The sequence below is a fragment of the Tilletiopsis washingtonensis genome, assembly GCF_003144115.1.
Source record: "Tilletiopsis washingtonensis strain MCA 4186 unplaced genomic scaffold FA09scaffold_25, whole genome shotgun sequence".
In the NCBI taxonomy this organism is placed as follows: Eukaryota; Fungi; Basidiomycota; class Exobasidiomycetes; order Entylomatales; genus Tilletiopsis; species Tilletiopsis washingtonensis.
Window position 1 is genome coordinate 225,692 of NW_020312022.1, and position 22,884 is coordinate 248,575.

Sequence of the window (22,884 nt, forward strand, 5' to 3'; positions counted from 1 at the left end):
TCCCCGTCCACCAGCTCCTCGCTGTCGAGCGCTCCCCGCTCCGTCGCATCCTCACGTCCGCCGTGCCGATCGCTGAGCCGCAGAGCCACCCGGCTGGCCGTGCCTGCCCTGCCCGCCATGCCGGCGCCCGCGTCCGAGACGGCCGGCACCCGCCTCGCCGCCTCGTCCGACGCGGCGCCGCCCACCACGCCCGGCGGCAGCATCGGCACGCCGGCGTCGGCCTTCCTGCCGCGGCCCACCGACATCCGGTGCGTGGCACGCGGTGGCTGCCAGTGCGGCTGAGCTGACTTTGAGCGGGACCGCAGCTTCGCGCCCATCAATGTGCCGCGCCATCGCCGCCTGCAGACGATGGCCGTGCTCTTCTGGGGCCTGCTGCTGCCGCTCATGCTGGCGCTCTTCTTCCTGCTCCTGTGAGGCCATCGCGCGAGGCGATTGCTGCGAGGGTGCTCGTGCTCACGTCCCTCTCTTGCCCAGCTCCATTCCGCCGCTCTGGCCGTTCATCATCGCGTACCTGATCTGGATTGCGCGGGATCGCGCACCGGAGAACGGCGGCCGCAGGATCGAGGCTGTGCGCCGCCTGGCCGTCTGGCGCCGCTTCGCAGAGTACTATCCGGTTAGCCTGATCAAGGTGAGTTGCGCGAGATACACGAGATGATGAGAGGACGACACGCGCCATGGTGCTCGCTGGGACCTCATGCTGGCCGACCGCCTCTGTCGCTTCGTGCGTGGAGCTCACGCCGCACAACGCTTGCAGTCCGCCGATCTGCCGCCAGACAAGAGCTATGTCTTTGGGTGAGCATTGCTTGCCAGCTGCGAAGAAGCCATGCTGATGTTGCTTCCCTCACAGCTGTGGGTCGTCCTTGTGTTGAGCGTGTGCAGAGCGGAGCTGATTGTCCTGCCTGTTCGCTGCGCTGCTCCCCCAGACGTGAGTCTTATTGTGCCTTGACTTATGATCAAGTGCTGATGCCTTTCGCAGCACCCGCACGGCGTGATCGGCATGGGCGCCGTGGCCAACTTCGCGACATGCGCGACCGAGTTCCCGAGCTCCTTCCCCGGTCTCACGCCGCACCTGCTCACTCTGTCAAGCAACTTCAACATTCCGCTCTACCGCGACGTGATCCTCGCGCTCGGCATCTGCAGCGTCAGCAGGCGCAGCTGCGAGGCCATCTTGAAGAAGGGTCCGGGCAGCGCGCTGACGATCGTCGTTGGCGGCGCGGCCGAGTCTCTCAATGCGCACCCGGGCACGGCTGATTGTGAGTTCACTCGCCCTTTGCGCCGCGAACGAGGCTGACGCCGGGCACAGTGACGCTGCGAAGAAGGCTGGGCTTCATCAAGATCGCCATCCGCAACGGGTCAGTACAGTGCGCCTGATGCACGTCGACCCCACTCACGCTCGGCCTCGACGTACGCAGCGCCGACCTTGTGCCCGTCTTCTCCTTCGGTGAGAACGACATCTACATGCAGCTCGCGAATGCACCGGGCACACGGCTGCACTCGTTCCAGAAGCACTTCCAGAAGCTGTTTGGCTTCACGCTGCCCGTCTTCCACGGCCGAGGTGCGTCGGACCAAGGATCATGCCTCTGGCAAATGCTCACGTCTGCCACGCACAGGCGTCTTCAACTACTCGTTCGGCCTCTTGCCGTATCGTCACCCCATTGTGTCCGTCGGTGCGTCTGCTCCTCCAGCCTTCTGCAGCCGCCGCCGCTGACCGCTCCTGATCCATCTGCAGTGGGCCGCCCGATCAGCGTCACACGCAACGCGAACCCGAGCAAGCAGGAGCTCGAGCACTACCAGCGTCTCTACATCGAGGAGCTGCACCGGATCTGGGACACCTGGAAGGTGCGTGGAGCCCGCGACCGGGGACGTTGCGGTACTGACGCGACGTTCCGCACAGGACGCATATGCGGCGAATCGCAGCAAGGAGCTGACGATTGTCGACTGAGCCGCGAGCGCTGGGATCTGGCTTGCCAGCACTGAGCTTTGTGCGACGGCCTGCCCCGCTCGAGATGTGTCACGCAAGGTGTGCCTGAATGTGGATGAGAATGGCCTTCGCAGCGGTGAGGCGTGGCTTCGGCCCAGCGCAGCAGGTCGACACGAAGCTGCAAGCGGCCTCGTTGCCTGCTCAGCAGCACCACCTCCCTCTGCGTCGCACAGCGCAGAGCTGGCGCAGCATCTATTGGCCGTCGCCGCGGTGCCGCCTGGTGGGCCGCCGGCGTCTCGGGATGCGCCGCTCGCGGCCTTCGGTCCGCCGCGCGGCCGCGGTCCGCCTCGCAGGGGAGCGGAGGAGTCGCGCGCTGCTGCTGCCCCGCACCGAGTTGCCCTATGCAGCAAGCCACGGCAAAGTCTGAGTGCCCTTGGCGTGCGTGCGCGTGCCGGACAGCTGCCCTGCTTGATTGCCGCTCTCCGCTTCCCTCAGCTCCTCCATCTCCCAGCTGCACGCCCGCACATCCACCTAGCAGTCCGGTGCCGGCGAGCGGCTGTTCAGCCTACGCACCTCGACGCGCCGCCTCGTCCGCGCCCACGCTCTGACTCCACGCCTCTGCGCTCTGCCTTTGCCGCGCATTGAACGCCGCGCTGCCCGCCATGTCTGGCGCGTCTGCCTCGACGTCGGCGTCGGGCGCGACCTCCTCGCCCGCCACGTCTGCCTCCACGCACACGCCCAGCGCTGCCGCATCATCCTCGGCAGCGCAGGCGCGTCCAGTCAAGCGGCCAGCCTCGCCCTCCGCCTCGCCGGCGTCGAGCAGCGCCGCGGCGTCGTCGTCGCGCGGCGCAGACGAGAAGAGCAAGGCGCGCCGCCGCCGCAAGGTCACCACTGCATGCATCTACTGCCGCCGCAGCCACATGACATGCGAGGAGGCAAGACCCTGCTCCCGCTGGTGAGTTGGCCTGCGCGCGTCCTGGGCGACGTGTCCTGACGCGTCTCTTGCTTGCCGCGGTGCAGCATCAAGCGTGACATTGGCCATCTCTGCCACGACGAGTCGACGCTGCCGTCTAGCTCGCATTCAGACACGCCCAAGGGCTTGGCTGCCGCACCTGCCGCGCCTGCAGCATCACCGCCGCGCCCACAGCCTGCCTCTACGTCCGCGGCACCTGCTGCTGCGCCATTGAGCAGCAACGCAGGCGGCACATTTGGCTCGCCTCCGCGGCAATGGGCGCAGCCGAGCTCAGCACCGCCGCCGGCCTCTGCTGCGCCGGGTCAGACCTGGAACTGGGCGCCGGCGCTCGGCGGTGCCAGCTTTCTTGGCTTGGGCGGCGGCGCCAACGGCCGGTTCGATAGCTTTGGCGGCGGCGGCGGTGATGCGGCAGGCGGCTTGGAGTTCAGCATCCTCAGGTGAGCTTGCCTGCGCGTCTTGAGCTGCCGCAGGGATGCTGACGCACTGTGTCGCATGCCCCGCCAGCGAGTTCCTCGAGTCGCTCGACGGGCCTCTGCTGCCCTCTTCGGCTGAGCCGACGAGCGGAGCACCTGCACTCACGCCGCACTCGATGTGGAGCACCGATGCGCAGACGAACGGCGAGAGCGGGCGCAGCGGCGAGAGTTCGGCGCTGGCTGCGACGGGTCAACAGGCAGCGCGGCTCTTCGACGCTGCCCTGGGCAACTCGGCTGCTGGTGCAGGGAGCAGCACGCAGGCAGCGCCGGCCGACTCTGAGGCTGGTCGTACCGGCGTCGTCTCGGCCACGCCTGCCGCCGCGCCCGGCGCCTACGGCCCAGCGCTGCGCCACTTCTCGACATCGACCAAGGCCGAGAAATTCTTTCTCACTGCAGCGGACCAGAATGACGGCACGCGTGACGAGCGTCTCGCAAAGGTCATTCAGGCCAAGTATGACGCGGGCCTCTTGCGGCCCTACAACCCTGTCAATGGGTGCGTGCTGCGCTGAGGAGCGGCGATGGACGAGGCTGACTTGAGCTTGCGCCAGATATGCAAGACTCAATCGCTGGATGGAGCAAAAGTGAGTGCTCATGTAGACACCTTGTGCTGCAGCTCGAGAGCCAGAGCTGACGCGCCATTGCTAGTGTGTCTCAAGCTTCGCGTCGGCGCATTCTGAAGTCGCTGTCTGTCTTCCGGCCTGCCTTCCGAGTGCGTATGGCCCATCCACAGCGCTGTGCTCGCCTGACACACTCTCCGCTGCTCAGGCAGTGGCACAGTCCCTCACGAACATCGACTTGATCTTCATCGAGGAGGCGTTCGAGCGCTTGCTGCTCGACTACGACCGCGTCTTCAGCACGCAAGGCATCCCGGCATGTCTGTGGCGCCGCACGGGAGAGATCTACAAGGGCAATCGCGAGTTCGCCGAGCTTGTTGGCGTCGGCATCGAACAGCTGCGCGAGGGCAGACTGTGCATCTACGAGCTCATGGAGGAGGAGAGTGCCGTGAACTACTGGGAGGTGAGTTGGCCCCTATTCGACTGGCACAGGCGCGCACGCTCGCTAGACAGCCAGTCTGACCCTGCTCACTCGGCACCACGCGCCAGAAATACGGCGCCGTCTCCTTCGACGCAGGACAGAAGGCCGTCTTGACATCCTGCGTGCTCAAGGTCCGGAGCAGCAGCAGTGCTGCCACCAATGCGGCTTTGCGCGCCGCTGCGCGCGGCGCTGTCGTTGGCGATAGCGTTGCGTCCGGCGGCGGTGGTGCCACGGCGGCGGCAGTCGCTGCACAGCTGCCGTGGAGTCGCAACGGCAGCATCAGCACGTCCGGGTACAACACACCCGCTGTCGCTGCTGCTGCCACCGCTGCTGGAGCTGCTGCACCCAGCAATGGCGCCAGCAAGCGCGGCGTGCCGCTTTCCAGCGAGATGCGCGACGCCGCCGCCGCCGCCATGGCCGGCGCCGCGGGCTCGGCGAGCCCGCCGCTGGCGGCCGCTCGCACCGCGACTGCGCCTCTCAGCGGTGCCGAGACACCAGCCGCTCGTGCTGGAGCTGGCGCGGTTGACGACGACGAGGAAGGCGTGCGCCGCATCACCTGCTGCTTCTCGTTCACGATCCGCCGCGACGCATGGAACATACCCACCCTCGTCGCCGGCAACTTCATCCCGATCACGCGCGCCGGCGCCTGACGGCCGCGACGACGGCCAACGTTCGCCTTCACTGCCAGCATCACTCGCTTCTCACTGCGATCGCGACTTACTTCCTTCCACTGCGGAGCGCTTCCGTCACTACTCCAGGACCTCGACAGCCTTCAGCCTATGTGCCTGTACTCTACTCCACGTCACGCAACGCATCGCATCAACTGCAGCTGCGGCATGGCGCAGGCGCCTGCCGCATGACTGGCCCAGTTGACAGAGAGGTGAGGTAAGGGGTATCACCATGAGGAGATGAGGGTATTCAGCGGCCTGCCGGCTTGCGGCGCGGCACGAAGAGCGTGGGTGCCGCCGGCACGCTGGATGTAAATGCTCGCGGCGCAGGCACGGGCGGCCTGGCAGGAGGCGCCGACGCCGCCGACGCCGACGGTGCCGCCGCAGATGCCGAGGCCGCAGCGGAGCCTTCAGAGCCCACAGCAGGGGATGCAGCAGGGCCTGTGCCGAGGACAGGCGACTTGAGCGGCCCGGAAGCGACGGAGCTGCGGAAGGGCGACGACGCCGCGTCGTTGACGAACTTCCAGCGAACGACGCTGATGAGGAGCCGTCAGCTGCGCACGCGCGCTCAGCGCTCACGTGCACACTCACTCCAGCGCTATGCGCGCATCCTCGAGCGACGAGTGGCCGTCGGCGCCGGCTGTCTGAATGGTGAGGCCGAGATGACGCTTGGCCAGTTCGCGCAGGCTCATCCGGAAGGGCAAGCCACGGCCATGTGGGAACAGCAGGGCCGAGTCGACGATGCGAGTATGCACGAGGCGTAGAGCACGCAAGTCGTTCTCAAGTCCGTGGCCGACCTGTGCAGAGCTTTGAGCTACGTGCGGCAGAGTGAAGTGAGAGACCGACGACGCACCAGGATCGTCTCGGGCCCGACAAAGCGTACGATCTCGGCCCCCGCCTCCGCCAACGGCACGGCAAGCAGATTGTCAGGATCGAGCTGGCCCGGCTGGATGCCCGAGAAGCTGTGAGGGCATGGTGAGCGTCCATTCGGGCAGAGCGGCCACGGCACACGCACCGGGTGTTGAGGTCGAGCACCGCAAAGCCAGGTGCGATCAGCTTGTCGTAGAGCTCGGCACCCGCTTCGTCGACCAGCGTGATGCGAGCGATGGACATGCCAGCCGTCGTGTAGACTGCGACAGCTTCGTGAGTCTCTGCTGCGTCCGCCTGCCTGGTAGCTTTGCTGACCAAGCTCTGCATCGAGTGCCACGATCTCTTGCGTCTCCTTCCACTCGCTCTGCTGCTTCTCGTCACGCAGGCTCTGCGGCGAGCGGAAGGGCACCAGGCCGTGGAGGACTCTGGCATCGTCACTCTTCCACACGTGCGGTCCACTGTCGCACCCCTGCTCAGCGCGCGCCGAGGAGCCGGAGAAGCCGGCGGCTGCAGCTGTGGACGCGAGAGACGTGCCGCCCGACTCGATGGCGCCGCAGCACGTGTAGCGCTGCAGACGAGCACTGCGCCCGTTGATAGTGTCGCGCTCGAACGCTGCACGAAAGCGCCAGTCAGTCATGCAGGTACGCCGGCATGCTGTCCTGCTGACTCACACTTGCGGCCCCAGTGGAAGCTGCATGCTGTAGCCCTGCGCTTCATCTCCTTGAGCTCAAGCTCAGCATCTGCCAGGACCTGACCCTCGACGCCCTCCGTCCGACAGAGGACAATGGCCTCCTCCGCGCGCAGCAGATCCTCGTGCACGTCGGAGACATCAAAGCTCTGCGCGCAGCGGTTGCAGAGGTGTGTCGATCCTAGCGGGTCCGTGTCTCCGCCCTTGCCCCACTCTCTCAGCACGGCAGCCTGCAGGTTCGCCCCCAGCACCTGTGGCAGAGAGTAGCCGTACGTGCCGAGCTTCTCTGCTGGCGCCAGGAAGCTCACTGCTTCGAGGCGTGCAGCCGTGAGGGTGCCGCGCTCGCGCTCTTCGATGCGCTTAGTCTTCGTCTCCAGCTCCTTGGCCGTGCCGAACTGTGGTGCCTCGCGCAGCTGCCGCGCCAGGGACTGCACAGTGGACGCGACAGCGCTCTGCAGCTGCTGCGCTGTAGCTCCATGCTCCACGCGCTGCACTGCCGCAGCTATGGCAGCCTGCGTGGCGGAGTCCTTTGCGCGCTTGCCGAGCGAGACGAGCGGCAGACGCACGCTCGTCTTGTACGAGTGTCGCGTGGCCAGGATGAAGACCTCTGCTTCTTGTGCGCGCGCATCGATGTCGGCCAGCAGCTTGAGGGCCGCCCGTGCCGCAGGCGAGGCGCCTGGGCATGAGTAGATGGCAGCAAAGGCCTTTTGCAGTGCCTCGAGAGAGCCAAGCCGCCAGTTGGGCGGAATCTGGCTGGTGCGAGGGTGCTGGGCACTGTTGAGCATGAGCATGCCGGAATGGCCATAAGGTCCGGCATCGAGGTGTGGAAGCTCATTGTCGCCACCCTTGCTCGGGCCTGCTGGTTCCTGCTTGGCGCTAGGACCAGGGACGCTGCCGAGAGTAGGCGCAGATTTGGCTGTGCTGAGAGCCGCTGCGCCGCCATCGATGCCGAGCCCAACCGGCGGCTTGCTGCCTTGCGCATCCGCCGCGCTGCTTCTGCCCTTGAGCACCGCAGCCATTCCAGAGTCCGAGCTTGACATCGTCGGTGCCACAGCTGACGATGACTGCTGCGGCAGTGGCGTAGCCTTTGTCTCAGGCGAGGTAGGCTTGGCACGCTTCAGCGACGGCGCATCAGCCGCGCGATTGGCGCTCGACACGTTGTCAGCGGGACGCTTCAGAGATGCAGAGGCCGTTGCAGATGCCGACCCTTGCTTAGGAGCCGCAGATGAGGGTGCTCCAGCCGAGTGGGACACCGCGCTGTTGCGACGGGCCTGCGGAGCCGCAGCCGGGCGGCCGAACAGCGCCTGTGCGTCGTTGGGCGGCTGCGGCGCCGGCTTTGGCAGCTTGCGTGGTGCCTCACTCGGCGGCGGCGTGGGTGCGCGCGGAGCTGCGTACGTCGAGCTTCCGCTCGCCTCGCCGATGCCGGGCAGCGCAGCGGGGTCGCCGAACGATACGCGCTTCTTCGCAGGGCCTGCGAAGGTGCTGCTGCTGATGTCCTCGGGAGAGAGAGACGCGCTGGGCCGGCGCAGCACAGAGCGAGGCTTGTCACGGGGAGCAGGCTCGGACATGAAGGGCGTGAAGAGGAGCGGAAGAGGGAAGGGGTGCGCCGTGGCCCGCTAGAGTGAGCCGGCGCTGATGCTGACCACCCAAGGCGCGCGCGTGCAGCAGCGGTCGTGTGAGCGCGTCAGGCACGGCCGGAGAGCGAGAGAGGTAGCGCCGGCGCCAGAGTGGGATGCTCGCCTGCCAGAGGTGAGGCGGCGGCGGCGGCGGATGGCGGGAGCGATGGTTGGACTGGTGAAGAGAGAAGCGGCACAGCGGCGTGCACCAGCTAAGTAGGCCGGGCGGCGTGTGGAGCGCCACTCATTTTGATGAGGCGCGCTAAGGCTTCCGTGCGGGAGCCGCGCCCTAGCTGCCCTCAAGCATCATCTGCGCTGCCTATCGTCTCGTCCGCTGCAGCCGACGACGACTCAGATGCAGGATCGAATGCGCTGCCAGATGTGCAAGTATCTGCGGGTATGATTAATGTGTGATCTCGAGTGGTATGCTACATCGCCCGCAACAGGAAGGCGCGGCAGAGAGGTGGGAGAGAGCATGGCTTTTGTGTGACGCGTCCACGTAGCGCGCAATAAGAATGCGCCCAGCAGCCCCTCGCTGTGCGTGGCGGCATGCTTCGGCGGCCGGCGCCTCAGTACCACGACTCGTTGCTGAAGTCGGCCGCGTACGGCGGCTGCGACGGACTGGCGCCCTGATCGCCCCCCTCGCTGGCCGAGGCCCAGCTGAACTGGGCGTCCTGTATCTGCGGCTGCGGCGTCGCCTGCTGCTGCTCCAAAGGCAGCGCGGTCGCGATGGTGGCATGCAGCGCTGGCGTGCTCAGGTGCGGAGCATGGATGCCCGAGTGGCTGCTGGCCGCGGACGAGGCGTAGCTCGGCGACGCGCTCGCATAGCTCATCGCAAACAGCCCCGTCGATAGCTCCGTGTCGGGCGAGAGGAGCGGCGAGCCGTGCGCGTGGCGCAGCGTAGCCCAGTCGCCAGGCGCCGGCATGCCCTGCGCAGGCGCCGGCATGCCCTGCGCAGGCGCCGACAGCGGTGACGAGGCCGTCGGCAGCGAGTAGCCTGCGTCTGCTCGCTCGAGCGGCGAGTTGGACGACTGCGCGCTGCGGCGCCGCGGGCCGACGCTGCCGATGCTGCCGCCGTGCTGCGAGCTGCCCGAGCGCGCCGGCACATGCATGCTGCTCGCCGGCGACACATACGCCGAAGGGTGGCCGGAGCTCGTGCCGTCGCTGTCGGAGATCTCGCGAAGCGGCGAGGGCACGCCGACGGAGGACGTGTTGGAGCCGCGGTGCGACAGATAGGAGGTGCTGCCGGTGCTGGGCTCGAGATGCTGCTGGCCCTGGCTGAAGGCCGGTGAGCTGGCGCTTCCCGCCAGACTTGTGGGCGAGGCCGACGCCGCAGAAGCATTCCATGGGTCGTGGAAAGACATGGCCGACGAGGAGGCTTCCCGCATGAGGCCGCTGGCGGCGTAGTCCGGCGCGTTCGCGCCCATGCCGGACGGAAGAGGGCGCGAGAGCGCCAATGCCGCGTTGACGTTCACCTGTCCGGGCGAGACGTGCTCACCAGCTGCAGGGATGGGCTGAATGTCACTGGCCACCGCCGCGCCGACGACGCGGTGAAAGAAGGCCGCAGTCGAGGCCCCGACATGCGACGGGCGACGCAGATGGTCGAGAGAGCTGCGGCGACGTGCCATTGCCGAGCGTGCCTCCTCGGCGCCGGCGGCATGCAAGGCCTCCAGCGTCCAGCCGGGCGGCGTGGGCTGCGAATACGGGTCGGCTGCCCACTGGGCCGTCGTCGTGATTGTCGTGGATGGGGCCGCAGCGCCCATGGCCGGGACGTCTTGCCAGGCGACGCGCGTCGCGTGCGGCCCGGGCTCGGTGACGCTGCGCTGCTGCGCCAGCACGCTCGGCTCAGCGGTCCAGACTGGAGGCGTGATGCCTTGTTCCCGAGCCAGGCCGGCCTGCAGCATGTTGGCGTGCACCATGTACGCCTCTTCCGGTGTGCTGGGCTGCGAGAGAGAGTTGGGCGAGAAGTGCGGCTGCTGTCCAGGGTGCGAGGCGTAGGGCGAGGTGCCAGAGTCGAGGACCATGCCTGGCTGTGAGGTATATCCACTCAGGGCAGCGTATGAAGGCTCGTAGCCAGAGAGTGTGACGCCGCGTCGGCGACCCTGCACGTCGTGGACAAGATGCTCGGATGTGTAGCCGGGCGGGATGCCCAGCACGCTGGCGACGTCGCTGGCAAAGTACGGTGAGTCGGAGCTGAGGCTGGGCGGCGGGCGAGCATACGGAGCGTCACGCGCCGACCGGGCCACGAGGGCGCTGTGCCGATGCCGTGCCCTGATCGCCGCTTGCGTTCCAAGGACGGAGGGTGAGGCGGGCGGCGGCATGGCGATGCCGAGCTGGGCGAGCTGGATGAGCCGGCTCTCACGCGCCTCCTTGCCGACACGCTTCCGCTCGCGAGTCTGCTGGTTCTCCTCTCTGTCGCGCAGACGTATCAGCACACACTCTCAGGGGTCCTGGGCCGCACAGCACTGACTCCGTGACAGACTCGTAGACGCACTCGCGCTTGAGGCGGTCGCATGTTGCGCAAGTCGGCTGAGTGCCGTCACAGCGGATCTTCCTGCGAGACAGAGACGGGTCAGCGTCGGCGTGTCGCGGCAGCAGGCAGGCAGCACGAACCGGGTGCGGCAGTGCACGCAGGCCATGCCGACACGGCCGCGCCGTGGCTTCTCCGAGGAGGGGCCCGGCTGGTCGCCATTGCCGAGCGACGAGGAGGAGCCGCCGCGCGACAGGTTGGCAGAGCCGCGAGCCGAGGTGATGGAGCTGCTGGACTGCGTGCGTGAGAGGCCGGGATGGCCGGGTGCAAAGTGGTGAGGCATCGAGCAGGTGGCGGCGCTGCACGCGAGAGGGGCGCGAGACGCGGCCGGGACAGAGGAGGGCAAGGGCGAGGGCGAGGACAGCGCGAGGGCGCGCGGGAGCCGCGCGAGAGATGGGGGATGGGAGCAGGTCGGTCAGGAGGATGGGGTGCGAGGCAGATGTGCGGATCCCTTTTGTTGCCTGGGCATGCGCTGATGCCGAGCAATGATGGCACACGGGACAGCTCGGGCAGGACGGGCAGGCCGGCGCCGACGGCGTGCGCACGAGGCCGAGGGGCCAGCGCAGCGAGGGAGCGGCCCGGCGTGGCGGACGTGCATGGCATGGCCCTCCGCCTCGGGGCATGCCGCATCGCATCGCCTCGCAGCGCACTTGCAGCGCAGCGCTGCGATGCTGGCGGCTGCCACCACGCCCTGAGCGCTGGTGCAGCATCAGCTGCAGGCAGCACAGGCCGCCGGGCGGGACGCACTCGCGCAGCAGCCGCCTGAACCTGCATCTGCATCCCGGCTGATGTTCTGGCGGCGCCGATGCTGCCTCACGCCCGCAGAACGCAGCTGCGGGCTTCGCTGTGTGGTCCTCGTGTCATGCGCCGGTCAGCGTGCAGCAGGCAGCAGGACAGCGCCCGCTCGCCCGGCTCCGTGCTTCTGCGGCGGGCGCTGCGCTTGCTGCAATCTTGCGAATCTGCCGCTGCCGCCTGCTGCTGCGTCTGATGCTGATGCGATGCTGCGTTGCGCTTGCGTCGCAGTCTGCGTTCTGCTGCTGCGCTCGCAGCACCCGGGTGCAGACGCAGGGGCAAAAGCGCTGCGTCACCTGCCTTTGGCCCTCGACGGCGCTGCGGCATGTGTGGCCAGCTGCTGCGCCTTGCTGCTGGGAGCGGCGCGCTGCGCACCTTCCGCTGTTTCTCCCGTCGGCGCGGCCCACCGCAGCGGTACTGCAGGCCGCGCGAGCAGTCTTGGCCGCGGTGCGGCCCCCTGCGGCGCGGCAGCACAGCCCAGCAGGCAGGGCGCGGAGCCGGCGAGCTCGGATACCTGGCACGGCTGCCGTGCTTTGCTGCGCTGCTGGGCACGCGTGAGGCATGCCGGCTGCGCAGCGGCGTCGGCTTATGCAGGGGCAGTCGAGGGCAGCGTCAGGGCAGGGACCACGCGTCGGTGCAGGCAGCGCTCCGCCGCGTTCGTCCTCCGCCAGGGCGAGCTATTCTCATGCGTCGTCTCAGAGGCGACGAGAGGCTCGTGCGGCGTCGGCGCCGGGCGCCGCCTCCGCTCAGCAGCAGTGCGGTGCGAGAGACAGCGCCACACGTTGCGGCATGCTGCAGGCTGACGAGGGCGCTGGGTGCAGGCGGGCGGAGGCCCAAAGCAGCGGCGGTCCGGCTCGGCGACCTCGACGCCGACCCGCCCGCTGCTCAACGCCGGCGTCGGGCGCCGCCGCCGCCGCCGCCGCCGCTCGCTGTGCGGCAGCCGCAGCTGCACCTGCCGCAGGCCAAGACCAGATGCAGCATCGGCTCCGGCGCACGTCAGGGGGAGCCTCGGGCCGCCGCAGCTTCTCCTGGAGCGTGCCTCCGACGCGCCGCGCGCGCGCGCGGCGCGCCGGCCGCTCGCCTCGCCGTATGCTTTCACCTCCCTCGGCGGCACCGGGCACGGCGTGTGAGAATTGCCGCCACACAGACTCGGGCAGGCGCAGTGGTACTCTGCATCCTCCCACGTTCGCCGGCCGCAGCTGTGGCCTCTTCGGCGGCCGTGTGGCAGCGGTGTCGGACGAGGTGCCCGCCCGCCGCGCGCCCCGCCCGCCGACGCTGCCGAGGCGTGGAAAAACAGCGAGCGGGATCGGGGCTTGTGCCTCGCCCGCGGCCCAACTCGATGTTGTGCAGTCGCCTCGACGACGGAGCGCTGTGTCGCAATTGCGCCTGTGCTTCGCTGCAGCGTTCAGACCCAGCGGATGCAGGCCGCAGATTCGCGCCGCGATGAGCGCCACCAATCGGAGTCACATGCGGGCGCGGATGGCGGAGGCTATGCGCGCGTCGGCGTCGCGCGGCGCCGCGCGGCTGCTGGGCTGGTGCTGCACGCGCCGTGCCGCCGACTCTCAGACTCAGACTCGACGGCCGCGGCATCGCAGCGGCAGCCACGCTCCGTCATGGATCTCACCGCCAGGCACACGCCATGGAGCGGCACCAGAGCAGTCTAGTCTGCAGGCACAGCGGGCGGGCGTGTGCTTCCGCCGCAGCACGCAGGTGCAGCGTCGGCCAGAGCCTCGGAAATACATTTCGCAGCTCCCACCGTCCGCACCAGCCTGCAGGGGCGAGCCGCAGCAGCGACGTGCTTCGTCGGCACCGCACGCGTGGCGCACAGGTGTGTCCGCACCCGCGGATGTCACTGCTTGCTGTGGAGGTGGACAGCCTTCAGGGGTGCAGCGGGCAGATGCAGGCGATGGGGCGTCGCGTGTGTGTAGTGTCAGACGCTGTGCAGAGTGCCGGGCGCTGCTGCCCGGTGGAGATTAGCGAGGACAGCCGCTCAGGGCGGTACCGAGGCGGCTCGGCCAGCGGCGGTGCGGATGTGGCTTGAGAACGAGTCAGAGTGGCCTCGGCACCAGGCGGTCTTGCAGTCGACTCGACTCGCTTGTGCTCGCTTTGCCGGCTTCGCCACCAAGCCTCCTGCTCAGAGACCACACCTCGTGCTGCAGCATGCCGGGTGCTTCCGCATCAGCGTTCTCGCCTGTCAGCCCGCAGCCTGGCGGAAACACAGCGGCGCCTGCCTCTGTGCTGCTGCATCGCACGGCGATTGTCGGCCGGCTGCTGCTGCTTTCAGGCGCAGGACGCAGCCCAGGCACGAGCCAGGTGCGCTGCGAGGCTGCCGCATCAATGCAGCGTGCAACTCAGCTGGAGGCCGCTGCTGCATAATCACAAGTGCAGGCGGCATCAGCGTGCAGCATCAGACGCGCGGCTGCGGCCAACAAACGCCTGCACGGCACTCGCATCAGCCTCAGAGTCAGCTTCGCCGGCGAGTGCGGCCATGACGCGGCTGGTGCTCGCTGGCGCTGCGCCTGCACTGGCGCTGTGGTCTGCAGTGCGGGATCCTGACAGGACATGTGCATGCTGCGTGCTTCAGCCATCGGCCCAGCTGCGGTCGCAGCAGCAGCAGCAGGCGCTGCGGCGCGGCCCTCGCGAGTCGCGTCGGCGCATGGACGCTGTGGCTTGCCATGCTTCGCCGTGCCAAGTCGAGGGCGCAGGTGAGCTGCGCAAGCCCATCAGTTGCTCGCGCCTGCCCTGGCGCAGGTGACCTGCGCCGGCTTCCGACGAGCCCAATCTGCCCTGACCGTGTGTGAAATGAGCAAGGCAAGACATTGCCGTCGCCGCAAGCATCACAGGGCAGCATCAGAGCCCTCCGGCCTCCTGCGCTGCGTCTATTGCGCTCGGCGGAGTGCTGAGTGCAGGCGGGCACCCTTCATGCTGCGCACAACGCATGTGCACCGCTCATGCCGTCAGCGATTCGCACGCGGTGAGCCGGCGCGAGGAGCGCTGCTCGCGACGAGCTGGCCATCTGAGTTTGCTGCTGTGGTCGTGCTGTGAAGCTGAAGACGTGCCCTGCATGCTGAATGTCCCACTCGTGAGGGTGCGCCTGTGGGTCCCCGCCGCGCGGTCCTCCGTTCGGCGTGTCTTGCCAGTCGGCTGAAGCCCGAGGCGGAGCTTCCAGCAGAGCAAGGCTGATAAGCGGCGAAATTCGAAGAGGGACCACGAGATGCTGCTGTCAGGCTGCGTGACAAAGATGCGTGTTGCGACGGATGCCTCGGCCACGGTCGTCTGAGGCGGAGGAGACGGGTCTTGCTCGCGCAGCCCGCCGTGGCAGCAGAGATCTGACGCTTTCGTTCGTCCGTCTCGCGGTCACGCAGCACGCCGTGCGGGATTCGCTGGCGTGCTGCCGGTGCTGCGTTCGTTTGGCGCATGCTCCCGCGCCAGGCCCAGAGTCGAGCAACGGACGCGAGACTCAGATCGACGCCGCCTCCGACCCGAGCGACCGGATCGGCCACGGCGCGCTGGCTGCACGCCTGCACCCAGGCGCACGTGCTTCGACGGCCAAGCGAGCGGCGCACCGCCGCTCCTGCAGCCACACGACGGCAGCCAAGGCTCAAGCACCGCCCAGCAGCACTGCGGCTAGGATCTGGCCTGCAAAGAGGCCTTCCTTCCACAAATGCAGACAGCAGGCAGCGATGCGGCCGAGACCTCATCGTGGCCGGCCGGCATGCAGGTGACGCACGATCGCTTCCCCTTTGTCCTCGCTGGCCCTGTCTGGCCGAGCTTGTGACGAGACGTTGACGCATTCGTCATCGCGATCGGCCAGATCTCCAGGCGACTGCTCTGAGGGGCCTTGTCATGCCGGCCGTCTCACCGGCCAGCGCGACTCGCCGCGGCGCGGAGCGAGCTGGGCATGCGCATCGACGGGTCCCTCAGTCGTGAGAGAAGGCCACCCTGCGCCGTGCGCACCGCCCTGCAAAGCAGAGTAAATCCATGACGTCCGCCAGAGGCGGCCCAGCGCTGCGCCGGATGGTGTCGAGAGTGTGGAGAGATGGGCCGCGGCTGCACAGTGCGGCGCTGGCGCCGACGCCAACGCCGACGTCTCCCTCGAGCGCCGACACATGTGCCCGACACCTGTGCGGCAGGCGGCGGCGTGGCTTCGCGCTCGCTCCAACGTCGTAGAATTATCGGAGCACCGCTCTTCGATGCAGGGCCCTCGGCATCAGGCGCAGCTCTTGGTAGGGCGGTGCCGCGGCTGATTGCGAGAATCCCGGAGGCGGCCGCGCGGCGCATGCCACGCCGCATCCTGCTGCAGAGGCGACGATCGGAGCGCGGCATGTGCGGCGCTCGCGCCGACGCCGCCGAGCTGCGCGCTGATCATCCGGCGCCGCTCGGCCCGACGCTCACGCCGAGCATCGCTGCCGTCGAGCCCAAAGAGGAAACACATGACGACGCTGCAGAACAGCAGCAGGTGCAGGCAGAAGCAGACACCCGCGGGCTACACGCTCCACGAGGTGCAGTGCAGCGCAAGCACCGGAGCAGCATCAAGTCAGAGGGTGCTGGCGCGCGCGCGCGCTGTGCTCGTCGAGCACAAGGGTCGAGTGACGGTCCGACGCTGGCCGCACCGCTCGAGCAGCTACTCCGAGATGCTCGGACATCGCCGCCTCGGCAAAAGCGCCGAAGCCGGGCACGCTAGGCCGGCTGGCTGTCAACGGGCTTCCATGCAGCGATGCGCGAGCGATAGAGCCGATGGGCGACACGGAAAGGGGTATGCCATGGCATTACGGCAGCGAGCGCCTGCTGTCCGGATCCCTCCGAGGGAGGTCTGAGCTGGCCCGAGCACGTCGCCTCACTTCGACGGGTTGACACCGTCGAGCTCGTGCGCGTACTTGATGCCGTCGCTGCCGTTCTGCGTCTTGACGATCACCGCCGGGTCCTCCTCGGAGCCGTCGCGCGTCACCTCGGAGCCGCGCTTCGTCGTGATCGTGGCCCTGGGGTTGCGTGGGTCAGCGCGAGTGTCGACAACGCCGGCAGCATGCCGTCATCGGCACAGCCGATACTCACTTGTCCTCGACGACGTCCTTCACTTCACCCTTCGGATGACCTGCGCCCCACTTCCAGCTGACCTCGTCGCCCTTCTGAAGATCCTGCGGGTCGGTCGGCATCTTGGAGTATGTGCGTGGGTGTGTAGGTGGTGCTGTGTGGGGTGTCAGGCGAGCTGTGCACGTCGGCAGCGCCTTATGAAGCATCAGCAGCGCACAGCGCGGCTGGCGTGCAAGCAGCATCCGCATCATCATGGCGCGCGCGTGGAGGAGCTGGTGCTGATGCAAGCTGCGCCTGCGCGTGATGACGCGCGCCGTGCTCGAGGTGTGGAGACCCTGCTCTCGTCAGCTGCACCCGGGCAAGCATCTTCCCCGCACTGGCTGCCCGGGCCCTGCTCCCAGCGTTCAACCCTTAGACAGCAGGGTGCGTAGATGTTGGTGGAGGAGGCGCTCTGCTTACGGAGCAGCAGCCGCAAGCGGCGCGCTTGCTTCCGGAGCAGGGCTGATGCGCCAACGGCCAGCCGCCGCAAGCGAAGGCGAGCCAGTCCATCACTCGACTGCGTCACCACGACAACGTGGGCATGCTCTCTCACAACGGCGCACCGGTATCTGTTTGGATTAACGCATCGCTGCGCGAGCTTCACACATCCTCCGACGCCTGTGTGACGCGCTTCGCAAGCGAGAGGTAGCCCTCCATGCGCGGGCCGAGCGCCTTGCGCGCCTCGGCGTCCGACTCGCAGTTGCGGATGATGAAGCCCTTGCTGATCATGCGCTCGCGCAGCGGGCCCTCGAAGATGAGCTCGCACGTGTTGCTGCTCCAGTCGATGTCGGCCAGCTCGGCCTGCTGCTGCGCCCGCTCCGCCTCGCGGCCGGCAGCAGCGCCGTTGCTGGGGCCAGCACCGTCGCCGTCGTCGGCATCGTCGTCGTCCGCCGCAGAGTCGCGCGGCCGGCCAGGGTCCTGCCAGTTGATGCGCACCGTCATGAGGCGACGGTAGTCCTTGATCGCCTTGGCCGGGCCCTCGACGACGACGAGCGCAAAGGACGGGTGGTAGATGCACAGACCCGTGAGGCCGTGCTGCTGCGCGTTCTTGCGCACCTTGAAGCGATGCGACGGCGAGGCGAGGTGCTTGATGCTGCAGGGTGCAAAGCTGTCAGAAGCGCACATCGCTGGAGCTGGCACACGACCACGCACCGGTACACGCTGCAGTGCACGCCCTTGGCTTCGTCCTTCTCCATCTTGGCGGCCTGCTTCGCCTTGATCTGATCCGGCGTGAGCTTGCGCTCCAGATTCGTCCGCTCGTGCTGCTCGCGTCGTGCTGCGACCTCGCGGCGTACGCGAGCCTCGACCTTCGTCGGGTCGGCGACGGCCTCGGACGTCAAGACACGCATCAAATTCGACAGCTTGACTGCGAGGGGAGATGCGTCAGCGCATCGACTTGCATCACTGAGGCCGGCTCAGCTCACCCTTTGGCGCCTCGGGCGGCAGCAGACCCATTTTGATGCGGTCGCGCTTGTCCTGCAGCTCAGCTGCACGACGCTGCCTGCGCATCTTGCGCATCTCCTTCTTCGTGAGCATGACGCCGCGCGGCTCGACGCGGATCTTGTCGCTCGGCGCGGGGATCGGAATCGGGTGCTGGATGTACGAGTCGATGGGCGAGCCTTCGCCCATGATGAGAGGACCGCCGGGCGGGACAGCCTCCTTGCCCTTGGCAGTGCTGCTCTCGGCGAAGTCCTCAGGCACGCTGTCGTACGAGGAGCTTGGCAGCAGAGCCTGGTCCCACCACTCAACGTCCGGCGGCGGTTGTCGCTGTGGTCAGGAGCGAGCGTGAGCTCATGTAAAGCGGCAAGAGATCCTCGAGAGCAAGCAGTCACGATCATGACCACTTCTCGAGGCGACTGCGACGCGAACACGCCCACTCACCCTCAGCAGCTTCTCCTCCGAGCCCGTCTCCTCCAGGCCTGCCTTTCGTGCCGCATCAGCGATGCGCTTCTTGAGCTCCTCCATCTTCTGCTCGCGCCGCAGCTGCTCGGCCTCGCGCACGTGCCGGCCTGGCTTGTGGAACGTCAGAGGCTTATGCGTTGTCCTGGCCTTGGGTCCGGGCGCAGACGAGCCTGCCTCTGCCGCTGCTTCCGAGGCGGCCAGGTACGGGTTGACCTGCTCCACCGGCGGCGCCACAGGCGCGGGCGTAGCAGTGCGAGCGTTCGCAGCGAGAGACGGAAACTTGGGAGCGTATGCGCCCGAGACTGGCCGCCCGCGCTTGTTGTGCGACGAGGCCGCCGGCGCCGCAATGCCCTTGTTCGCACTCGGCAGCAAGAGCGGGTGGATGCCGCTGCCTGACCCAGAAGACCCGGCGTCCTGGATGGAAAGGTCAGCAGGACAAAACACGTACGCACGCCTCTGCGAGCAGCTTGCTGAGGCGTCGGCACTCACTGCATTCCTGGCGCTCAGGCTTTGCCTGGCCGCATTGATGCGCGCCTGGATGGCGGCCATGTCCAGGCCCGCTGGCGCTCCGGTCGGTCGCGCCGGCAGCCGTGCGGCAGCCGGCGGCGGTGCCTTGGGTGCGCTTGCGGCGGGCGTAGGAGCGGCTGGTGCTGGAGCTGCGCCGCCGCCGGCGCGAGCGGCCATCTGCGCTGCAATCTTGGCGCGCGCAGCGTCGATCTGCGCCTGGATGGCGGCGGCACTGCGCGGCGCCGCAGCAGGAGCGGCGGGCTCGGCACCGGGACCCGAGAGGCGCGGACGCTTCTCGCCGTCTGCCGGGCCGGCATCGGCGGGGCGCTTGGGAGCCATGATGGGAGCAGCCGAGTTGGGATGGTGGAGGGAGAGATGGAGGCACGAGCGGCGCGGCGGCACACGAGACACCAGACGCGCGACGGCGCTCGGCGGCCGAATGCGCCGACGCGCCCTCAGCTGCCTGTCGCGCCGCCGCCGTCAGCCTCCTTCCCTTCCTCCTCACCGTCCTCACCGTCACACTCGCGCGTCCATATTACCTCCTCGCAGCGCATCAGTGCACTGCTGAGCGCCACAGACGCCTGCGCCGTCTCACACTCGACGACGACGAGCTCTTCCGCGTCGCTGCATCTCGCCCGCCATGCTGCGCGCCATGCTGCCTCGGCTCTTCGCGCGTGCCGCACCGGCCGCCTCGTCGCTGCGCGCTGCACCCCGCCCACTGCTGCCGGCCGCTCGGCCAGCACTGGCGCTGGGCGCTGCAGAGACGGCGCGCGGCATGAAGGTGCGCTCGTCGGTGAAGAAGTTCTGCGACGGCTGCAGCATTGTGCGCCGCAAGGGCCGGCTGTACATCATCTGCTCCAAGGACCCGAAGCACAAGCAGGTGAGTCATGCTGGCATAACGCGGAGCGAGCAGAGAGCAAGCAGATATGGAGGTAGAAGATACGGGCAGGGGAGGTGGGAGGCATAAACGGCGAGAGACTGGCGTCTGCTCCGGATCCGAATGGAGATCCCAGCCTCTGCGCCTCCTCTCTCTTGCCAGCAACCACAGCAGGTCGCCTTAGCAGCCATCGAGCTTGCTACGACTGTCTCGACCGCTGGTCGGCGACCCTGTCGGGCCTGTCGCGCAGCACAGCACGCTGCCTGCCCGCTCTACAAGCACAGCATGTCCTTGCTTCGCCTTTGCGCAGTAGCTGACACGTCTCTTCTCAAACAGCGGCAAGGGTGATGGAGACGTGATGTCAAAGTGCGAAGGGAGGGACGGACAGACGGGCGTAGACGGGTGTAGATGGGCGCAGACAGCTGGACGAGACGAGATGGGGTCAGGGACGGAGCGGAATGGATCCAGAGGATGGATTCAGAGCTGTTCTATGGGCGGGCCGAGACGCAATGCTTGATCCAGCGTTGCCATGCATCGCCTCAGATTTCAGCCTGATCAGGTCGAAAGTCGAAGAGGCGTCACACAGAAAGAGAGAAAGGCGCTGGCAAGAGCATGCGCTCTCGAGGATTGTGCTCTAGCTTGTGGCGGGAGACGAGCATTGCCAGCGCCGGACACAAGCGAGGATCACGACGCAGTCTGTCTGGTTCAGATTTTACATTGGCCTGACGAGCAGACCGTCCGACGACGCAGTGGCTGCGCCGCCGAGTGGGTGCCGACGAGAACTCAGCGGCTCACGAAGGCGAAGTGTGGGTGTGGACATAGCGTGCGTATGTGTGGGTGTGGGCGAGAAGCGCGAAGGCGATGAGATGCGTGGCGGGGGGTGAGATGGGATGCGTGAGAGGAACGGAAGGCAGGTGACGGAAGCGTTTACTTGGCTGCGAGTGGAGGCAGCGTCAGTGCTGGAGCGCGGCGACGCACGTAGCCACAGCGACTCACCAATGATGCCGTCGAAGCGCTGGCGGAACCAGGCAGCCGTCTCCTCCTTGCGCACGCGGTGCGGGGCACCGACGCGCGAGTGGCGGTCCTTGCGGCGAGCGACGCGGGCACCCGGGCGGGTCATGCACACGAAGAAGTCGGCGCCGAAGATGCCGATCGACGGGTCGTACTGCGAGACGACAAGCCGTCAGTACACTGCTGGTGCTGCCCAAAGCACTCCGCCGATGCACCCTGCACTCCGCCAATGCAGCCTGCCCTCTCGCCCTCTCCCGACGGCAACTCACCTTGATGCCCAGGTCGATGTGCTCAGTGATACCGAAACCGAAGTTGCCGGTGTCGGAGAAGTTCCGTCTGCGGAGCTCGTACTCCTTGACCTTGAGCGCACGCTCAATGATCTCCTCGGCCTTGGGGCCGCGGATCGTGACGTGGCAGGCGATCTTCTCGTTACGGCGGATGCCGAAGCCGCGGAGCGTGTAGCGGGCCTTCGACGTCACGGGCGACTGGCCCGTGAGCTGCTCGAGCACCTTGGTGGCACGCGTGAGTCTGTCACCAGACTCGCCGACGGAGATGTTGATGACGAGCTTGTCAACGCGCAGCTCCTGCAGGTCGAGGTATCAGCGATAGCTCGAGCGCTCCTGCTGGGGCACATCTGCGGCTGTCTCGACGATCGCACTCCTCCCAGCACGCCGAGCCTGCCACCCGAGCCCGCTTCGCTTTGAGCCCGCGAAGGTTGCGGCCTGCCAATGTATGACCTTCCGAAAGAAAGGAGCGCAAGCAGGCATGCGCTCTGCGCTCTGCGACGACCCGGCGCCGCGAGCTCTACCTCGCTCGCCGCATTGGCACCCAAGCCTCTTGCAGGGCTTGCAAGGCGCAGCACGGGGCATCCGAGATCGCTCTCGAGCGTGGACGGCCAGCTGTGCTGCCTGCCGATCTGCCGCGCCAGCGTGCCTCCAGCCCAGCTCGCCCACCTGCCCGCCGTCAGCATGCACCTCGCCCAGCTGCGTGCAGTTGCGGCCGCTGCGAGGGCTGCTGATCGAGCTGCGAGGACTTGCCGAGATGTGTCTTTTCCACCACCTGCTACATCTCCCCTCTCTCATCGCTGGAATGTCGTGGCGGCGCCCTCGTCCATTGACTCCAGCTCTCCTGTCCCTCCTCCTCCCGGCGCGGAGAGCGAGCTGCCGCCGAGCGCCATGCGACGTGCGCCGTCATCTGCCGCGGAAGAACACGAACCTTCATGGGGTTGATGCTCTTGCTGGAAGCCTCGGCCATCTTGATCGACTTGCGGGGGGTGGAAGAGGAGGATGGGTGAGGGGAGAAGGCAGCGGCGACGGGGACGGGCGACGAGGCGACTTCGTGGCGGCAGCGGCGCGGCAGCGTTTGCGCGCGTGCTGCTCAGAGTCGCTCCCGCGCGCTCTCCTCTGCGCAGCAGACGTCACCCTGGCGCGTGCACGTGACCGCAGCCCCCCTCCATCATCCCGGCCGCCCCAGAACATTCTCGCGTGCGAGCCGGCCGGCTTCCTTCCTCCCGCCGGCCCGCCGCTGCGCCCCACCCCCACACCCCTCCTCGGCAGGCTGGCGCGTGCGCACTCGTCCATCGACGGCGCCCCAGCCTGCACAATTGGGCAGCGGGCTCGAGGGGAGCAACTCCGGTCAGGTCAGAGCCGCTGCGTGCGCACGTTCAGAGGTGACAGGCATGCGAAGCATGGCTGTTGGGTGGGCTGGCCCAGGCGAAGTCCAAGCGAGCGAGCAGCGAGTCGCGGCCGGCCGGCAGCGCTGCCCCACAGCCGGCATGCGCGTCTCCGCCTCGCTTCTGCGCTTGAGATCCATGCTGCACGGCCATGTGCGCACGTCGATGTGCAAAGCAGCGTCTGGAGTGTGCCGTCGTTGGGAGAGGGGAGAGCCAAGCAGCGCCGAGGGTCGTTGCCGTCGCTTCCGCGCCCCTTTGCGTGTCGTGCGGGGTGAGGCT

The 22,884-nt window shown here is 67.7% G+C and overlaps 9 protein-coding genes across 9 annotated transcripts; 4 read left to right on the forward strand and 5 right to left on the reverse strand.

Moving 5' to 3' along the window:
* Positions 1-117: 117 nt before the first annotated feature.
* On the forward strand, positions 118-1,942 carry FA09DRAFT_341518 (putative diacylglycerol acyltransferase type 2b; the record flags this gene model as incomplete). The annotated part of the gene is made up of 11 exons (XM_025744457.1): positions 118-248; positions 306-410; positions 475-628; positions 755-792; positions 880-925; positions 977-1,253; positions 1,304-1,352; positions 1,413-1,555; positions 1,611-1,667; positions 1,730-1,839; positions 1,895-1,942. The coding sequence occupies 11 exons, from the start codon at positions 118-120 to the stop codon at positions 1,940-1,942; spliced, it is 1,158 nt and encodes a 385-aa protein (XP_025595328.1).
* Positions 1,943-2,418: 476 nt separating this feature from the next.
* Positions 2,419-5,304, forward strand: FA09DRAFT_332462 (hypothetical protein). Its single transcript, XM_025743462.1, has 7 exons — positions 2,419-2,876; positions 2,942-3,331; positions 3,399-3,860; positions 3,916-3,948; positions 4,013-4,076; positions 4,133-4,384; positions 4,471-5,304. The coding sequence occupies exons 1-7, from the start codon at positions 2,584-2,586 to the stop codon at positions 5,050-5,052; spliced, it is 2,076 nt and encodes a 691-aa protein (XP_025595329.1). The 5' UTR covers positions 2,419-2,583; the 3' UTR covers positions 5,053-5,304.
* Positions 5,115-8,437, reverse strand: FA09DRAFT_363219 (hypothetical protein). The gene is made up of 6 exons (XM_025745563.1): positions 6,612-8,437; positions 6,256-6,552; positions 6,086-6,200; positions 5,924-6,032; positions 5,662-5,867; positions 5,115-5,606 (listed from the first exon to the last, which is right to left on the reverse strand). The coding sequence occupies exons 1-6, from the start codon at positions 8,194-8,196 to the stop codon at positions 5,321-5,323; spliced, it is 2,598 nt and encodes an 865-aa protein (XP_025595330.1). The 5' UTR covers positions 8,197-8,437; the 3' UTR covers positions 5,115-5,320.
* A 241-nt stretch (positions 8,438-8,678) lies between these two features.
* FA09DRAFT_363220 (hypothetical protein) lies at positions 8,679-11,216 on the reverse strand. Its single transcript, XM_025745564.1, has 3 exons — positions 10,858-11,216; positions 10,715-10,798; positions 8,679-10,656 (listed from the first exon to the last, which is right to left on the reverse strand). The coding sequence occupies exons 1-3, from the start codon at positions 11,055-11,057 to the stop codon at positions 8,814-8,816; spliced, it is 2,127 nt and encodes a 708-aa protein (XP_025595331.1). The 5' UTR covers positions 11,058-11,216; the 3' UTR covers positions 8,679-8,813.
* A 911-nt stretch (positions 11,217-12,127) lies between these two features.
* FA09DRAFT_326793 (hypothetical protein) lies at positions 12,128-13,942 on the forward strand (the record flags this gene model as incomplete). The annotated part of the gene is made up of 3 exons (XM_025741228.1): positions 12,128-13,394; positions 13,449-13,486; positions 13,544-13,942. The coding sequence occupies 3 exons, from the start codon at positions 12,128-12,130 to the stop codon at positions 13,940-13,942; spliced, it is 1,704 nt and encodes a 567-aa protein (XP_025595332.1).
* Positions 13,943-16,403: 2,461 nt separating this feature from the next.
* On the reverse strand, positions 16,404-16,719 carry FA09DRAFT_302176 (hypothetical protein; the record flags this gene model as incomplete). Its single annotated transcript, XM_025740396.1, has 2 exons — positions 16,404-16,545; positions 16,619-16,719. 2 exons carry the CDS (start codon positions 16,717-16,719, stop codon positions 16,404-16,406), a joined length of 243 nt encoding a protein of 80 aa, XP_025595333.1.
* Positions 16,720-17,236: 517 nt separating this feature from the next.
* On the reverse strand, positions 17,237-19,384 carry FA09DRAFT_341523 (PRP3-domain-containing protein; the record flags this gene model as incomplete). Its single annotated transcript, XM_025744458.1, has 5 exons — positions 17,237-17,729; positions 17,789-18,002; positions 18,061-18,403; positions 18,518-18,952; positions 19,028-19,384. The coding sequence occupies 5 exons, from the start codon at positions 19,382-19,384 to the stop codon at positions 17,237-17,239; spliced, it is 1,842 nt and encodes a 613-aa protein (XP_025595334.1).
* A 177-nt stretch (positions 19,385-19,561) lies between these two features.
* Positions 19,562-20,611, forward strand: FA09DRAFT_332465 (hypothetical protein). Its single transcript, XM_025743463.1, has 2 exons — positions 19,562-19,925; positions 20,259-20,611. The coding sequence occupies exons 1-2, from the start codon at positions 19,686-19,688 to the stop codon at positions 20,268-20,270; spliced, it is 252 nt and encodes an 83-aa protein (XP_025595335.1). The 5' UTR covers positions 19,562-19,685; the 3' UTR covers positions 20,271-20,611.
* A 72-nt stretch (positions 20,612-20,683) lies between these two features.
* On the reverse strand, positions 20,684-22,225 carry FA09DRAFT_332466 (putative RPL11B-ribosomal protein L11). The gene is made up of 4 exons (XM_025743464.1): positions 22,149-22,225; positions 21,203-21,517; positions 20,919-21,087; positions 20,684-20,857 (listed from the first exon to the last, which is right to left on the reverse strand). The coding sequence occupies exons 1-4, from the start codon at positions 22,185-22,187 to the stop codon at positions 20,850-20,852; spliced, it is 531 nt and encodes a 176-aa protein (XP_025595336.1). The 5' UTR covers positions 22,188-22,225; the 3' UTR covers positions 20,684-20,849.
* Positions 22,226-22,884: the final 659 nt, after the last annotated feature.

Coding starts and splice junctions, on each gene's coding strand:
- FA09DRAFT_332462 (XM_025743462.1), top strand. CDS start 2,584: ATGTCTGGCGCGTCTGCCTCGACGTCGGCGTCGGGCGCGACCTCCTCG. Junction 2,877..2,941: donor GCAAGACCCTGCTCCCGCTG/GTGAGTTGGCCT, acceptor GCCGCGGTGCAG/CATCAAGCGTGACATTGGCC. Junction 3,332..3,398: donor TTGGAGTTCAGCATCCTCAG/GTGAGCTTGCCT, acceptor ATGCCCCGCCAG/CGAGTTCCTCGAGTCGCTCG.
- FA09DRAFT_363220 (XM_025745564.1), bottom strand. CDS start 11,057: ATGCCTCACCACTTTGCACCCGGCCATCCCGGCCTCTCACGCACGCAG. Junction 10,799..10,857: donor TGCGTGCACTGCCGCACCCG/GTTCGTGCTGCC, acceptor TCTGTCTCGCAG/GAAGATCCGCTGTGACGGCA. Junction 10,657..10,714: donor GTCTACGAGTCTGTCACGGA/GTCAGTGCTGTG, acceptor TCTGCGCGACAG/AGAGGAGAACCAGCAGACTC.
- FA09DRAFT_332465 (XM_025743463.1), top strand. CDS start 19,686: ATGCTGCGCGCCATGCTGCCTCGGCTCTTCGCGCGTGCCGCACCGGCC.
- FA09DRAFT_363219 (XM_025745563.1), bottom strand. CDS start 8,196: ATGTCCGAGCCTGCTCCCCGTGACAAGCCTCGCTCTGTGCTGCGCCGG. Junction 6,553..6,611: donor CTTCCACTGGGGCCGCAAGT/GTGAGTCAGCAG, acceptor GCTTTCGTGCAG/CGTTCGAGCGCGACACTATC. Junction 5,868..5,923: donor TCGGGCCCGAGACGATCCTG/GTGCGTCGTCGG, acceptor AGCTCTGCACAG/GTCGGCCACGGACTTGAGAA.
- FA09DRAFT_332466 (XM_025743464.1), bottom strand. CDS start 22,187: ATGGCCGAGGCTTCCAGCAAGAGCATCAACCCCATGAAG. Junction 21,518..22,148: donor AGAGCATCAACCCCATGAAG/GTTCGTGTTCTT, acceptor CTCGACCTGCAG/GAGCTGCGCGTTGACAAGCT. Junction 21,088..21,202: donor ACATCGACCTGGGCATCAAG/GTGAGTTGCCGT, acceptor GTCGTCTCGCAG/TACGACCCGTCGATCGGCAT.